Source organism: Mus musculus, chromosome 9 (genome assembly GCF_000001635.26).
Source record: "Mus musculus strain C57BL/6J chromosome 9, GRCm38.p6 C57BL/6J".
Lineage (NCBI taxonomy): Eukaryota > Metazoa > Chordata > Mammalia > Rodentia > Muridae > Mus > Mus musculus.
The window spans coordinates 77,916,130-77,931,825 of NC_000075.6; the positions used below are offsets into that span (position 1 = coordinate 77,916,130).

Sequence of the window (15,696 nt, forward strand, 5' to 3'; positions counted from 1 at the left end):
TCAAAAAAAAAAAAAAAATGGTTAGGACTTCTTGTCATACTCCAGATTACAAAGAACTGTCGCAGATGATGCCTCGAGCCTTGTAAATGCCATTGAGGGGAGAAACAAGCTAGATTTAGTGCATTACTTGCCTACAGATCTTAGCGGTCCCTGGTATGTGAAAGCTACGAGACAATTACAATGAACACGGTGAATGCTAGGAGGCCAGGTTGCACAGATGACCACTCACATGCCACTTGAACGACACTTCCTGTATAGACAGACAGACATGCACTTATGGTTAGCACTCAGCACTGTTGCGGGGAAGGCGGTCCTTACTCAGTGTTTATAGAAATGAATGGCAACTAATTGTTATTGCTACAGCAATTTGTGAATGTTTAAATTATCTAATGTTTATAGTTTGTATATTCGTATTCCTATGACAGTGGTCTGGGTCCTGGAACATTGCTGAATATACAATAAACATTTTACTATAATTTAAAAAAAATGTTTCTACACTGAATGACTGCTTGGCTGTGTTGTGTCAGTGGGTGTAAAGCAAAGGGGGCACAACAAAAGGTTACATTTCTAACGTTTGAAGTAAGAGTTGTAGGCCTTGATTTATCAAACAGCAGCGAAAACTAGAAAGGCTCTTATGTTTGTACCTGCGTCCCTTTTAAGTCTTTGAATTTGCCCAGCTGAAAGACATTACAGTATTTCATTACAAGACTGATAATTTCGTAGAGTAGAAATATCAAAACTCCCAATAGTGTGTGATCAACCTATCCTAGAATTACGGTTGCAAAGTTCTGAGTGATTTCTGTTGCTTCAATTTGCGCAACAGCAGCTCCACCTAGGTTTTAGAACCCTTGCTAAAACCATGAAAAGGGTCCCCTTCACAATGGTGGCGAAACCCGTTAGGTGGGTGGGCACCTGCCAAAACAAAAACAAAAACAAAAAAACCACCGCCAAGCCTGCCCCTGCCCCCCGGCTGTTGGAAAGAGTTCAGGGCATCCAGAACTTCACTGTGGCTATTGCGCAGACTCTGCGTCCCACGCAGGCTTATTAGGAAGAAGCAAGAAAACTGCCCCGAGACACGTGAACCACAGGAGACCAACCCTGGCTTCCTCTGCTCACCGCATCTGATTCTGGAATTTACAATCACGAAAGTTCTATCGCCCCAGGATTGGTTCCAAGGCCGCATGACATCATAGCGCTTGATCCTGCCTCCGGGCTCGGATTGGCTGGCCGCGCCATTGTGACGTCACGGTCAGCCCACGCCGGGGTTGAAGCTGCCGGGCGCCTTCCTCTTGCATCGCGGCTGCAGCTTGCTTCTGTTCCCGCGCCCGCTTGCACATCCTCCTGCTCGCGCGGTCCTGCTGCCGTCCGGTGCTCCCCGTAGCCGCTCAGGCAGAGAGGTGAGCCGCCTGCTTCAGGAACTTGGCGGGTGCCAAGGCACTGGGGTGCGGCCAGGCTGCTGGCGCCGTGAGGTCCGGGTTGGGCGGGGGGCGGCAGGCACCGTGGCCCGGCGAGCGCGGGGCGCGGGCCGAGCGGAGCTCCGCCGGGATGGATGCTTTCGCACCTGTTCGTGGGTGGCAGCCACTTTGGCGCACTGACAGGCGCGGAGATCGCAGGGAAGGATGGCGGCGCGCTTGGATCTTCCTCCGAGCTTTCTCTGAGCGACCGTAAGGGCTGCCGAGGAGGAGTCCGCGTGGGTCCGTGCAGTACCGGGCTTTGGGGCCGCGCGCTGGCCTTTCCCTGCTTTCCTCTCCTTTGCTGCTGCCAGGGACGCCCGCTTTCCCGCGACCACTCCAGCGGGTATCTGCAGCCCAGCCTGCCCCGGGAGGGTGGAGACGCGGACGCATAGCTGCGGGTAACGGCCTGGAGTCTGCGAATCCATAAAGTGCGCTGCTCAGAGTTTTAGGGAAAGTGTCCTTTATTGTTTGCTTGCCAGCAAGCCTTCCCCTTCCCCTATCCTTGAGGTGGAGATAGTAAGGTCCAGAGAGAGTTCTTTTTAGACGATCTTGAAGCCTTCGGCACCTTTGAACTTGGCGTCCCTGCTCTAGATTACATTATGCTTATCTCCAGGCGCCTTGATTGCAAATTTGAAGGATGCATTGGATGAATTTTCGTAAGGGGAGGGGGCGATTGAAAGAATGCAACGCATGACTCCCTAGCTGGAGGATACCCGGGGAGAAGTCTGATAAGAAATTGTGGGGGAGCGAGCAGCCCTCCTCCCAAGCCTCGACTGTCTTTCTGTTTTTTTAATGTCAGGGCTGGTGGCAGGAAGTGTTTTGTACAGTTGTACAGGAGGGCCAGTGTTGTCTGTTGGTTTTGTAATTCGTTCCTCTAACCGCTTGGCAGTTATAACCTGTTGGTTTGTACTTGCAAGTCTTTGTGCTTTTGCAAAGTCTCAGGCCACAGCATTTGGGTCAAAAATCTACAGATACAGTCAGCTTTGCATTAGATGAATGCGAATGCACACCGTAGATTTTATCTATGGCTGGGCACAGGTGCATCGTTTATCTAGTCAGTCCCAGTACTGCCGGGTTTCTCTGCGAAAGCTCTGACCTTGAAAAAAAAAAAGGGGGGGGGGCTACTTTCCTTTGAGATTTTTCTCCTGATAACGTCAGTGCCAGGAACATCCACCATAGGCCATCTCCTTTTCTATTCTCTTTTTGTCTTTCAGTTTGGAACTGAAGACAGAAAGGAGGAATGTTATATACTTTCACAGAATGGAGGGTAAACTTAACCATGAATAGGAAACATGGGTGTTGGGTTTTTCAAAATAGGTAACTAGTAAGTAGTTCTTACTTGACTCGGTTTCCTTGTCAGCCAGCCGGGTCCCATGTAACTGATTTATTTATTAGGTGGTTTCAAGAGACTGTAAATGGAAGAACCCAACAGGGGGTCTGCTAAATAGTGGTTTGATAAATGTTTCCTTTTCCTTCCCTGGGATTAACAGTGTTTCTCTTGGCCAGAGCCTTAGCCTTTGGATGCCTGTTGTTCACAGAATTCTTTCCCCCAGCAGTTCCGCTAATTACTGCTTGTGCTGCTGTTAGAGGGGAAGTACTCACCTTTGTGCTAGATTTCCAACTTGAAGTCTACATACAAATCGAGGCAAAATTGCCTTGTCTTCCAGGAACTATGGCAGAGTAGAGCATATTTGTTGCCTAACAAAAAAACTCTGACACACACTAACCTTCCCAGGGGTGTGTGTGTGTGAGGTGTGTGTGTGTGTATTCTACTTTTGCCTGCCAATTCACAATATCATAGACCACTTCCTCTCAGTTGCCTGTCTTTTCCTGCATGCGTTCCCATTCAGAGGCCATTCACATGGCTGCTTTCCCCATGCCTTGTTTCTGTTTTTCCTGCTGCAGAGAGCTGAACCCAGAAGTTCACACGTGCTGAGTAAACACTGCCACTGAGCTCCTTCAATCCTGCGTCATGAACTGATGCTAAGAACAGATTTGCTAAGTGTTTCTTTCCACAAACCAGGGTCCTCTAGGGAGTCCCATTACCCATCTTTTTGTTAAAAAACCTGGAACTAGCAGCCAGGTGATAGTAGCACCTGCCTTTAGTCCCAGCACTCAGGAGGCAGAGGCAGGCAGATCTCTATGAGTTCAAGGCCAGCATGATCTACAGAGCTAGTTCCAGGGCTAGGGCTGCACAGAGAAACCTTGTCTCAAATCACCCAAACAAACAAACAAACAAACAAACCTGGAGCTAAGGCCCAGAGATGTTGACTTTCTGAAAAACACACAGCCTTATCTCCAGGATTCCAGCTTCTCACTACATCTGTCTGTTGTTGGATTGTTTGTCTAGTCAGCTACATGTCATTTATGTAATTGTGCTATTTGCTAACTTAAAATACTCTAACCATGTGCTGAACCATCTTAAACCAAACTCAGCACGTGTGAACTTCTGGGTTCAACTCTCTGAGGCAGGAAAAACAGAAACGAGGCATGGGGGAAAGCAGCCATGTGAATGGCCTCTGAATGGGAATGCATGCAGGAAAAGACAGGTAACTGAGAGGAAGTGGTCTATGGTATTGTAAGTTGGCAGGCAAAAGTAGAATACACACACACTAAACCATAGGATTAACAATTTGCTGCTTCTCAGTCTGCCTGAAGTATGTTCCTGTATTTATCCTATTCTTGATTCATTTGTTTTAAGACAGGGTCTCATTGTAGTCTAGGCCGACCTCATCTTAGGGGTTTCTGAAAGGTCAGCCCTCAACTTCTGATCCTCCTACTTCTATCTCTTAAGCACAGGGATAATAAGGTATAGGTTAACATTTGGTCTGGGCTGTGCTGGGCATGGGACCCAGGTCTGGCAAGCAGTGTACCAACTGAGGTATGTCCCCAATCCACAATTCATTTTTATTAACTTTCTGACTTAGTGGGTATGTGTTAAATATGTCCATGGCTGGGGTGTTTGGATCCAAAGATGAGTGAAGCAGTTTGTGATTCCAAAAGGCTTCTTGGTTTGGCTTACACTGGGAGCCCTTTTGTGCATACTTATTTTATACTTTACACCAAAAGAGAGCCAGAGGTAGGTTTCTGGGACACATGGCACAACTGTCCGTCAGATAGTGCAGTGCCTAATAAGACTGAATTGGTCAGGGTGCTTTTGATTCACGAAGCAAAGCCCAGTTTAAATAAGCTTACCATCGCACCTTTGTAATGGCCTTGAAAGCAAGACCTTTGCTCCAGTGCACTGCAGTCCTCTGACATGCTGGTTATAGATCCTTAGGCTCATTTTACAAGATGACTCCTAGGAACTGTCTGGATTCCCCCTGAGGTGCTTTGCTTTAAGCCTCGGCCCCTTTAAGCACGGCCAGGCAGAAGGATCCGATAACCTGGTATTCATCCCACCGGTGGGTTGACTCTCAACCTCACCTAACTGGCTGCTATACTGGCTGTTAGGGAGGGCTTGCATTAACACCAGGTTGTTGAAAATAAGGGGAAGTTTGGAGTGTGAACAAGTATGGAATCACTGAACAAGAAGGAAGTGCAGGTGACTGAAGCTGGTAGAGACAGCAGAAGTCCGACTTTAGCCTGGTTGTGCTGTAATAACGGCTAAGTTATTAAGGTGGTGGTGTCCGAGTACTAGATCACTTCCTGAGATCGGACCTCACTCAGACTCTATTAATTGATACCAGAGGATTCTTACTTTATAAGAAGATGCTCAGTTTAGATACTTGCCCAAGGTCACAACTCATGCAGCCTAGACGGTGCTGGTGCCAAATCCTGTCTTCTTTCCTGAGATGTCTCGTAACAGAATACTACAAGTAGAGCTCCCCCCCCACCCCCCCCCCCCCCCCCCGCCCCGGAGTACACTGGGTGCTGTGCTTAGGAAATAGGGAAATAGGAGTCTTGTCGGCATATAGGATGGCTTGGCTAGGATGGAGGCTCGGATTGTGGAGAGAGCCTGAGATTATGGAGCGGTAACAGTCTGGCTTACCTCCCACAATAAATGCATGTGACAGACTGAAAAAGCACAGGCTCGGGATTCGCGGTTCGAGTAAAGCACACGTGTACTAGCTAGTGTTGACGTTTGGAAAGGCATGGGCATTGGTGGGTAAAACTGGCTGCGTTGTCCCTTATCTTCACCTGCTATCAACATGAGAAATTAGTTTTGAGCCCTGGTGTCTGTCTGTCTGTTTGTCTCTCTCTCTACCCCTTCCTCCCCCATTAAAGATGAAAGGTTAACATTTCTTAGTTTCAGTTTTGCCAAGAATAAACCCTTTGTTTCTGTTTGGCAGTGGATTGAGAATGAAAGTTGAGATCTCTTAGGTCTCAGCAGGACAACTGGTGGGGGGATTGAAGCAGTGGAAGCAAACTGCTGCTCTTCTGACTTTCGGAGCTTGGATCTAGGAGATGTTTCAGCCTAGGGAAGCAACTTGTTAAGGTAACACATCTGACCCAATGTAAGTTTCTGTGATAGGGCCTCCCTCCCATGCCCTGATTTCAACCCATAAATGTTACTGTACCAAACTCTGTGACCCCGGGCTTAAAACAGTCCGACTTGGTGCGTTTTTAGACGTTTAAATTGCAGCATAGAGAGGTGACTTGGCTTGGCAAGCCTGAGGACTTGTTAGGTACTCAGAACCCAAAGCTGAGGGTGGGGTCTGGGTGGGAGCTGGGAGCGATGGCATCCATTTGTAGTCACAGCACTAGGAGACATTGGTAGGCAGATTCCTGGAGGTCCCTGACCATCCAGACTTGACACCTCAGAAAGTTACAGACCGATGAGACACCCTGTTGTGTCCCCAACCCCAAAGGACAGCGCCTGAGGTATAATGGCATGAGGATGCCCTCTGGCTTCCCCAAGCCCACAGGTACACAACTACACAGAGACTAGATTCCTACCCTTCCTGTCCCTTCTCTCCCCACCTGTTGTGTATGACATTCAGTTGTAATTGTAGTCAGGTAGTAAGGGGTACCCCAGGACTCCTTATTGCCAGAGAGACTTTAGTGCTTTTGGCTTCACATCTTACATTGTTTGAGGTTTACGATTTTTCAGTGTTGATTCTGGCTTGCTTTTTCTAACTCGAATAACCATTTTCTTGAAAAACACTTGTGACTTTTAAGTGCGTTCTTAGTTCCTATATGAGGCTAGAAATGTCCCCTCATGCTCGGGATGCTTTCTGCTGGCTGATCTCCCCCCTGCTCTTTTCTTCTCCTGGTTAACAGTTACTTCTTGCTACTTCTAGGAAGCCGTCTTGAATGGGCTTTATTGGAACCAGACCTGGGGAGTTGGCCTCTCAGGGATGTGTTTTGTGTTTCCAAGGCCAGGAGTTCTGTTCCCCCTTTGTCTTGACCCAGTAAATGCTGTGACAAAGTGATTGTTATGAATTCTCCTCCCTTAAAGAATATTCTCAGGATACCAAATTCAGTAATTACTCATTTGCTTCTCTGGGGTTTCAGCAGTATGGTGAGTCCCCAGGGGTAGTGTTCAAGGCACACCTGCTTCTTTGGAGAAGAAACAAATTAATATTTACAGAGGTTACTGAACCCCAGTCAGCTGTTTTGTTAGTTGATTTGCACAATTGAAAATTAGCATTCAATTCTGACAGAACTGGCGAATGTCTTGGGAATTTAAATGCACTTTAGGATCTGAGATGCATTTAAAGGAACATCATGCATGCATCTAAGGAAGGCAGGCTGAAGGGCACGTGTTAAGAGTCAGTGCCTTCCGAGTTAGCAGCCACACACCCAAGTAGGCTTCCACACTTACTGAAGTGTGGGCTGTCATGGGTAAGTTATGTCACCTCCCCAAGATCCCAGCATGTGTTGACAGTTCCGATACCAAGTGCGTCCACTTTGAGTGGTGCTGGATCCATCAATATTATGTGTGAAAGTTAAGTGGGGGGATCGACTGGTTATTGCAGGTAAGAATTCCCTCTGTACAGGATGCCACTTGAAGCATTGTTTAATGTTTCAAGGTAGGTTAGAAGATGTTCTACCACAGAATAAACTGGGCCATAGCTTGGCAAGGGCAGGCATACACCCACTGGTGTGTGCAAAATGGAGCTGGTCTTTGTTTTGTTTTGTTTTTACCACGAGCCACTTTGGTTAAGTGCTCGGCATAAACTATTTCATTTCCAGTAGCTCACTGGACCTTATAAGGTAAGAGCCTGAGTTTTACAGATGAGAAACCGGGTTTAGGAATGGTACCTCGGTGTTCAGAGTTCTGTGCAGAGCCAGGCGAGTGCCGCCTCGGAGTCTCCTAGGCCCTTGCAGTGCTCTAACCCCTAAGGGCACCTGCATGGGCAGCCCTTCGTCAGAAGGCACAGGAGGCAAGCGCAGTTCATGTCCATCCCATTCTGGGAGGTTGGTGACAGCATAAATGCTTTGTTGACTGTAACTAAGCAGAGCTTTAGAGGAAGTGAACAGGGACTAATGACCCTTGTGGTCAGGGCTTAAGAGGGGAACTTTCTATTTCTTACCTTTAGATAGTCTGAACATAAGGCTTGTCTGTTTGAACAATGGCGCTGGTGGAGCATCTCAGGCAGAACGCTTGCTTAAGGTTGCCCAAGGCCCCAATTCTGTTCTCAGTACTGCGAAAACAAAAAGTGCAGACACAGGACTCTGCTGGTCTAAGAAGCCAGTGTTGAGAAGCCTCCTGACTGGCCTAGGGAAGCCCGAGTTGCTGTCCTGATGTGGACTTGGCCCCAGTGGGTTTTCTCTACATGGTGTGAGGTCTGCGAGGTGTATGCTGCACTGGGTAGGAAAGGCACCCAGGTTCCATAAGGAGCATCCTCTATGCCCTGAGAATGGACGTGTCAGTCGTTAGTGGTTTGAGGACACGAGGTCATTCTGCTCTGTTAGAGCTGGTGCGCTGGGCTGGTGTTTCAGCCGGAGGCACCTGCTGCCCCTTCTGTTCTCTTGGGATCCCTCCGGCTTCTCCGCACTGAATCTTCCTTCTAGGTGAGCATAGTCACTAGGTTTGTCTGACACGACTGAGACGACTTGAAAGTACCTTTGTTCCTAAAATAAAACCACTAGTCATATGACGGCTTATATATTAGCAAGGAATCTGATAATAAAACCATCGTGACCTTGGGCCACAATCTGTAGAAGAGATGAATACATAAATACTATTATTATGTTTGCTTTTTAAAAACTACAACATTGCAAACCGGCTTTGAAAAATAGCCTGCACGTTTTGGTTCTGGGAGCCCTGCAGTCACCTCCACACACTGGAAGTAGTTATAAGATACAGATGTTTGGTCGAACTTTAACAAAGAAGTGTGTTTTCATATTGCTTGCTTAAGGTTACACGGGCTCGAATGGAAACCTTTTAAGTCATTTTCTGCTGAGGGATTGTATAATTCTGTTATGCCTCTCCTCTCTTTTAATTTTAACTTGGACTATAATACAGCCTTTGTACGCTTTGTACAAATTAGCTTAGAGAACATTAGAATTTATTTTGAATATTCAAGTGCTCACATCAGCCATGAGACTGCAATCAGATAGGAATTTTAAGTAGCTACCCAAAAAAGAAAATACTGCTTAAAAACCTTGTGAATATTCCTCTCGCAGCTATTTGCACTCGCGGCCTGTTGAGTTAGTTGTTCACTGCACCACTGAGGCAGAGCACTGTCCATCTGAGCCCGGCCTCTAAGGCAGCTGTGGGAAAGGAAGCAGCTAGAGTTGTCTTGATGTCTTGGCTGCTGTCTTTTGTACAAGTGCATTTCACACAAGAAGGTAGTTGCTCTGAACGGGTGGGAGCTTCTCCATTGAGACTTTTTTTAAAAAAATTAATTACTTGTTTACATTTCAAATGTCCCTAAGATCTGTCAGGACCTCCATGTCCCTAGACAGGCTATGAATACTGCAGTGGCTTCATTGTCAAGACAAGTAGAGTTTGGAATGGACCTAGTGACCCCAAAGGAGGTTGGCTGTGACCAGAGAACATTGAGACCATGCATCCCTTTCTTCTGCCTCCCTCACTCCCTCCCTTCCATTTTGAACCCAGGACTTAAACCATGTATGTAAATGCACTGTCACTGAGCTGCACTCCCAGATAAAGTAGCTGTTGTTGGTGTGTGTGTGTGTGTGTGTGTGTGTGTTTGTTGTTTGTTTGTTTGTTTGTTTGGTGGTGGTGGTGTTTTTGACACAGAGTCTCATACAGAGCCCAGGCTCCCCTGGAACTCATCCTGTAACTCCCCAGGGGCTGAGGTTCCAGGCACGGATGTATCGCACCATAGCCCGGACACTTGATTTTCATTGAATTGTAGAACAGAAGTTGAATTTCTCATAGTTTTGAGAAACGGGGATCTGGACTCTAAGATGGTGGTAAACATTTGCAGACACTGTCATAGCTCACAGCTGATCTGCTGGTGGGATTGCAAAGCTCTTCACTCACCGATGGCCCCTCTCTGCTGTTTATTTCTAGCCCACCTCTGAGCTCCGGGCTGCTGACTTCTCATATCTAAGTCTACGTGGGCTGTCACCAAGAATCCTGCTATTGTGTTTGCTGCGTGATAGGGCGCATTAGTCTATACTAGTTTGCCTAAGCCATTATTAAGCTAGAACAACCCTCATCTCAGCCAGTCACTCTTGTCTACCTGTCAGTCACCAGGTGTGGTCCACCCAGGCCTGTCCTGTCCCTGTCTGCTGCTTGAACGTTCTCAGCACATTTAGTTAGTGACTACAGCTTCACTCTGTCTCCTTTCTGTCTCCCTTGTAGTCTGTTGCCAAAGTGGCTTTCCGGCATGTCGATAGGATCATTTTGGTCCAGCCTAAAGGTCTCCTCAGGCCCGTCATCCTTTGACCCCGTGGCCTGTGTGTGCCTCTTAATCTGGACATTTAAGACTTGTTTTCCCCCTGTGTTCCCTTACTCCTGTCTCCGTGTCATGTTTTATTTAGATAGCTTCCTCATTTATATCTGTGTCTATTCCCACTATTTAAAAAGCTAAGCGGAACGGCTAAGTGAAAGGCCAAGGCTAACCTCACCTTCTCCTTGATTCTGACTCTGGCTGAACTCTGGGTACTCTGACTCCTTGACTGTTTAGCTTGGCATGCTAACCATCGTGTGCCTCAGTTTTCTCTTTTTAAAAAAAAAAAAATGAGAATGGCCAGTATCTTTCTTCTCACAGTTTCTCAGGCTCCTCCTGGGAAGACTTTCTCTGTTGCAGAACGTGAGCTTTTCCGGCTGTAGTGTGGGTATCTGATGTGTCCTTGAGCTATGTGCTTTCCTTTACACATGGCCGTGTGAAGCTGATGGGACCCCTGAGAACCCTGAGCTACGTGAGGCTTCGCAGACGAGGAGCCCACCTGATCAGGGAACTGGGCCAGGTCTCCAGGCTAAGCCGAGTAAACCTCAGCAGCTCAGTCCATCCGCTAGACACTCATCCCACCCCCCACCCCCCAGGGGTGATGAGTGCTATTTTAAAGGTGGTGTTTATTTGCATATCACATTGTAAGTTTTGGGGGTTGAATGTGCCCAAGATAGAACAGTCTGATGGCACTATTCCCAAAAAAGCCATAAGGTCAAGCCGATGTGTAAATACTGAAGGTGTCCATTATTAAATGATATCGACTAGCCGCCCTTTGGAACCTTATTTTGTTGTGCACCATGCCCAGGGTGAGGATGGGCAAAGCTGGGTTAAGTAGCCACAAGGCTACCTGATTCATTGATTATGCATACTCACTTGCTGTAGAGCACAGTGCTGCCCTCTGAGGATCTGAGGAACGCGGGCCCTAGCATTCCGAATCCCAGCATTGGGAGGCAGAGGAAGGCGGATCTATTGAATTGAAGGCCAGCCTGGTTTACAAAGTGAGTTGTAGGCCAGCCAGACTCTGATGGAGGCCATTGACAGAGTGAACACATTAACTTAGTGGTGAGGCCTGTGGTAAGATCGTATGGAGTACCAGGGGACAGTCATGGAGACTTTGATCAGATTGGAAAGCCAGGAGGAAGCAGGAAGCAGTCGGGGAGAAAGAGGAAATAGACATGCTGCCGGGGATAGACAGGTATGTGAGGAATGAGAGTCAGGAAACCTGTGAGAAAGGAAGCTACCAGTGTCGGCCCTGGGGCTACTCAGAGGAGTCTGAACTTTCCTCTGGTTTTGAGCAGTGAATAACGGTGCAAGTCTTAAAGACAGAGTAGCTCCATTTGAGAGGGGCTGTGTAAGGACAGTAGAGGCATGATGCTAGCTTCAGTTGGACGGTAGCTCTGGTAGGAGCAAATAGGTCTTATCAATCAATAGACTTTAGGGATTGGGGAGGAATTTAGAAATCATCTGGCCTGTTATACTTGCTCTGGGGTTTGCAGAGAAATTCAAACAGAGCAATACAAGAAACTTTCTCTAAACCTCTTTATGTCTCTGATGTGCTGTTTTCAGAGGCTAGGGCATTGTGGACATTGGTATTTTAGTTTTATTTTTCTTCTTTGAACTTTTCATATATGTATGTTTTGATCATCTTCCAGAACACCCTCACTACACCCGAGTCCACTCAGTGGCCACAGGATGCGCACAGATGTAGGGCCTTCCACTGAATGGGTACCTTGCGAGGGGCCACATCTCTGAAAATGGGCTTTTCCTTCCCAGTTAGGGGTTGGGCCTCAGGGTCTCTCCTTCTACTAGTGCTGGAATGCTGACTGGCTGACTGGCTTGATCTTGTATGGCAGCCACAGCCCTGAGTTCAAGAACACGATGGCCTTAGGTCAGGAAAACACCTTTTTACAGTAACCCAGCCTCTGACTCGAAGAATTGTTCTGTTTGTTTCTTCACCTGCTGTGTTTGCCAGGCCTCTGAGGGAGAGGTGGTTTAGCTGTTCTGTTTAGGGCCGTACAGCGTACAGTCACTTGCTCTGTTCTTTGATCAGTTGTGGGGCTCTGTTTAACCTCCACTCTCTGCAAAAAGAGACTTCTCCAGTGAGGGCTAAGGACTGCACTAACCCTAGCTGGCCAAAAGTGGTACTAGCTGCCCGAGCAGGGTCTCAGGCTATTCTGTTTTAAAATAAGTTATTATTTTTATATTGGTTGAGAAAGGGGCACAGGGAGGGTTTCAGGGCTTGGTCTCAGGTTGTCACGTTACACACGAAACTCTTCTTGGTCACTCACTTGGTGTCTTTGCAGTTGGGTTTCTCTCTGTAGTCCAGGCTGGCCTGGGATTTGTAGGAGTGAGCCACCACATTACAGCTTCTGGGAGAGTCGGGGATCTTAGAGAAGTAGACTTGTTTCTGGCCTGGAGAGTTAGACATAGGAGGTGGGTGGGTGGCTTTTGAGTTGAATCTTAAGAGCTGAGACTAGCTACGAGAAGAGTAGTGAGGGCCTGCTGTGTGGGGGGCCTACTGTGTGGAGCACCTACTGGGTAGAGCGGCACGTGAGCCCTAAGTTGTATGATGTGAGTGAAACTGGGTGCCCCCAGGAAGTAGCAGTCATACTCAGAAATCCTGGAGAGCTGTAACAGCTCCAGCTGTAAGCAGCCTCAGTGTTTTTTTCAGAGTTGATTGATTTGATTATGTAATTATCAGTATTGAGGATTCTGCTTTGCATAAATATGTGGTACAAATTGGCAGAAGTTAATTTAGGACCACTTTGGAAATCCTTCCTAATCCCAAGCTAAACTTCATCCTGATTTTGTTTTGTTTGGTTGGTTTTGCTTTATTTTTTAGTGAAATCCAAGCTTGCAGCTTCAACGGCAGTTTTTAAAATTGAATATACTTAAAACCATATAGTATCAAAATACACTAGTTTGGTCCTTACATGCCAAGGAATGTCAGTAGGAAAATATTAAGTGTCTTTGTTTTCCATAAGTGAACTACTATGCTTCTCTCAAGGCAGAGCAGAAATGCAGAGCAGAAATGCAGTCTGTAGTGGACAGCAGCACTTAGGCTGAGCTCTGAGGTGTTTCAGCCGGCATTGGCTGGGGTAAGGCAGGTTGCCGTAGGCAGTGCAGTGTTCATACGTGAGGGGGCAGGGGGCAGGGGCTCAGGCAGACATGCCTTGGGTTCATTACGTGTTTGATGTGGAATTAATTTTTGGTCATTGTGCATTCAAGACTCTTTTACTGTTCCCAGCTTTGCATGTTGCTTTTTTCATGATTTCCAGTAACGTGACCTCTAGTTTAAAAAGTTGGGTCATGGAAAAACCTTAAGGAAAACCATAGAAAAACCTTGGTATGCGTCAGTCCCTTGACGTGTCTTGACTACAGTAGAGATGCGGTTAGCATGAAATGTGTGGGGCAGTTGCCATTGTCTGTGGCATCGTGTGATGTCGTGTGACATCGTGTGACATGTAGTTTCACGTAAATGTTTATAGAATAAGTGATTGCATATTGTGATCGCTGCCCCTCCCTTTCTTCCTAGTGTTTTTACCCTAAATTATTTTTTGTTGTAATTTACAATATAGTGCCCCCTCTTCCAAGTCTTTGAACCAATGTTTTATTGATTCCTCATTAAACCCAAAACTTTGGGCCAGGCTAAACTAAAAGCAAAAAACAGTATCAAGGCCATAAATACCACCATCTTTATGAGATCTCAATGATTCATTTGAAGACTTTACCAAGCCTGGTCGCACACACAGCAGTGCCTACTGACTCAGCTAGAAAACCGTGTCTTGTCTGCCTCCTGCAGCAGCTTCAGCCACGGTCTCTCTAGGGAGTAGAAGCTGGAGCCGCTGGGTTGGGTTTCGCTGAGTGTTCAGTAGCTTGACTCGTTCAGTCCTGAGTCGGCTTCACCCCTCCACCAGCCTGTCTGATTCCCCATTGCCCATGACTCTTGAGGGATGGAAGCATCCACTGAAGAAGGTCTGTGCCCGGAAGAGCTCCAGTCTTTGTTCCTCTGTTCTGCCACACTGACTCCCCACCCATCTTTCCAGTTTGGAGCTCAGTTTGTTATCTAGGAGAATGTGTTCACTGGCTCATCTATGTTAAGGGCCTTGGCTTTTCTGCCTGGGGTTGTGTGTGTGTGTGTGTGTGTGTGTGTGTGTGTGTGTGTGTTTTGGGAGGAGTTTTCCTTCCTCCCTCCTTGATCCGTCCCCTCCTACCCTGCAAGGTCTCACTATGTAACCTTGGTGGCTTTCCTGGAACTCTAGACCAGCCTGGCCTTGAACTTCACAGAGATGTCCTTGCCCGTGTCTCCCAGCTGCTGGGGTTAATGGTGTGCACAATCATGCCTGAGTCTCTCTCACTTTGTACAATTGCTCCCCTTCTATTTGGAGTCAGCCTGGACATTTACTTCCTGTAGTCTCTGTTGGTTATGCCTTCAGCCCATGCCTGGACCACTGTCTTCCACGTTTTGGCTACTGTCCAGCCTACCCGAGCTCTCAGGGTAGAATGCCATTCTCTCGGAAGCCTTCCCCCCTCCCCCATCTCCTGTACATGACACTCACTCTCAGTCCACCAGACTGTATTCTTGAGTTAGCTCATCACATAGACATCAGGTCCCACAGGAGCAGAGCTGTCCCTACCACGTGACAGCAGACCTCTGACCTCAAAACACTTCCCTTTCTCTCTGTCTCATAAGCCAGATGCATCCTCACTACCATCTAGTGCAGTGGTTTTCAACTTTCCAAATGCTGTGACCATTTTAATATAGTTCCTCATGTTGTGACAACCAACCAAAAAATTCATTTTGTTGCAACTTCATAACTGTAATTCTGCTACTATTATGAATTGTCATGTAAATATCTGATGTGCAGGATATCTGGTATTTGACACCTCCCACCCCATAGGGGTCACTACCCACAGGTTGAGAATCACTCACTGATCTAGCTCCTGCCTTCTTACACTACCTCCAGCTAGAGACAAACCGCCTAGTCCTTTCACAGAGACCAGAAATCACTAGAAAAAATAAGGTTACAGCTTAGCATGTGTGGTGAACAGACTGTCCGTGCACAGACCAATCACTGATGTTACGGGCCTTTTAGTCAGTAGTTTTGCAGGCTGCGTGGCTTTGTCTGTGGTCTGTGAAATCTAATGCCTCCATTTGAAGGCTGGCCTCACACCCCTGTCAGTGATGGGTTTTGCTCATGCTTGTGCCTCTCAAGTGATGGAAGAAAACGTGTCCTTGCTGGTGAAGGAGCTGACCCTGCTCTGTTTCCGATGCTACCTCTGTGTGTTTCTGCTTCCGTCCTCGCCTCATCCAGAGGCTCCAGGTCCCTTGCAGGTTCTCACCACCGACTCCTGCACCTGCACAGTTTTGCCTTTCTCGGTCACCCTGCCTGTCTCCATTCCCTGAAAGGCCTAGCTAGGCTTGT

The 15,696-nt window shown here is 47.3% G+C and overlaps 1 protein-coding gene across 3 annotated transcripts in view; it reads left to right on the top strand.

The window, feature by feature from the left end:
• The first annotated feature begins 1,235 nt into the window (after nucleotides 1-1,235).
• Elovl5 (ELOVL family member 5, elongation of long chain fatty acids (yeast)) overlaps nucleotides 1,236-15,696 on the top strand; it is a 67,155-nt gene continuing 52,694 nt past the window's right edge. For 2 of the 3 annotated variants that reach the window (XM_030244554.1, XM_011242807.2), the window contains exon 1: nucleotides 1,537-1,664. In XM_030244554.1, the coding sequence (XP_030100414.1) occupies nucleotides 1,550-1,664 (115 nt within the window). In that variant the 5' untranslated portion in view covers nucleotides 1,537-1,549. Of the gene's footprint in view, nucleotides 1,398-1,536; nucleotides 1,665-15,696 lie in introns of those variants that run through there. The other variant, NM_134255.3, reaches the window with a different exon arrangement.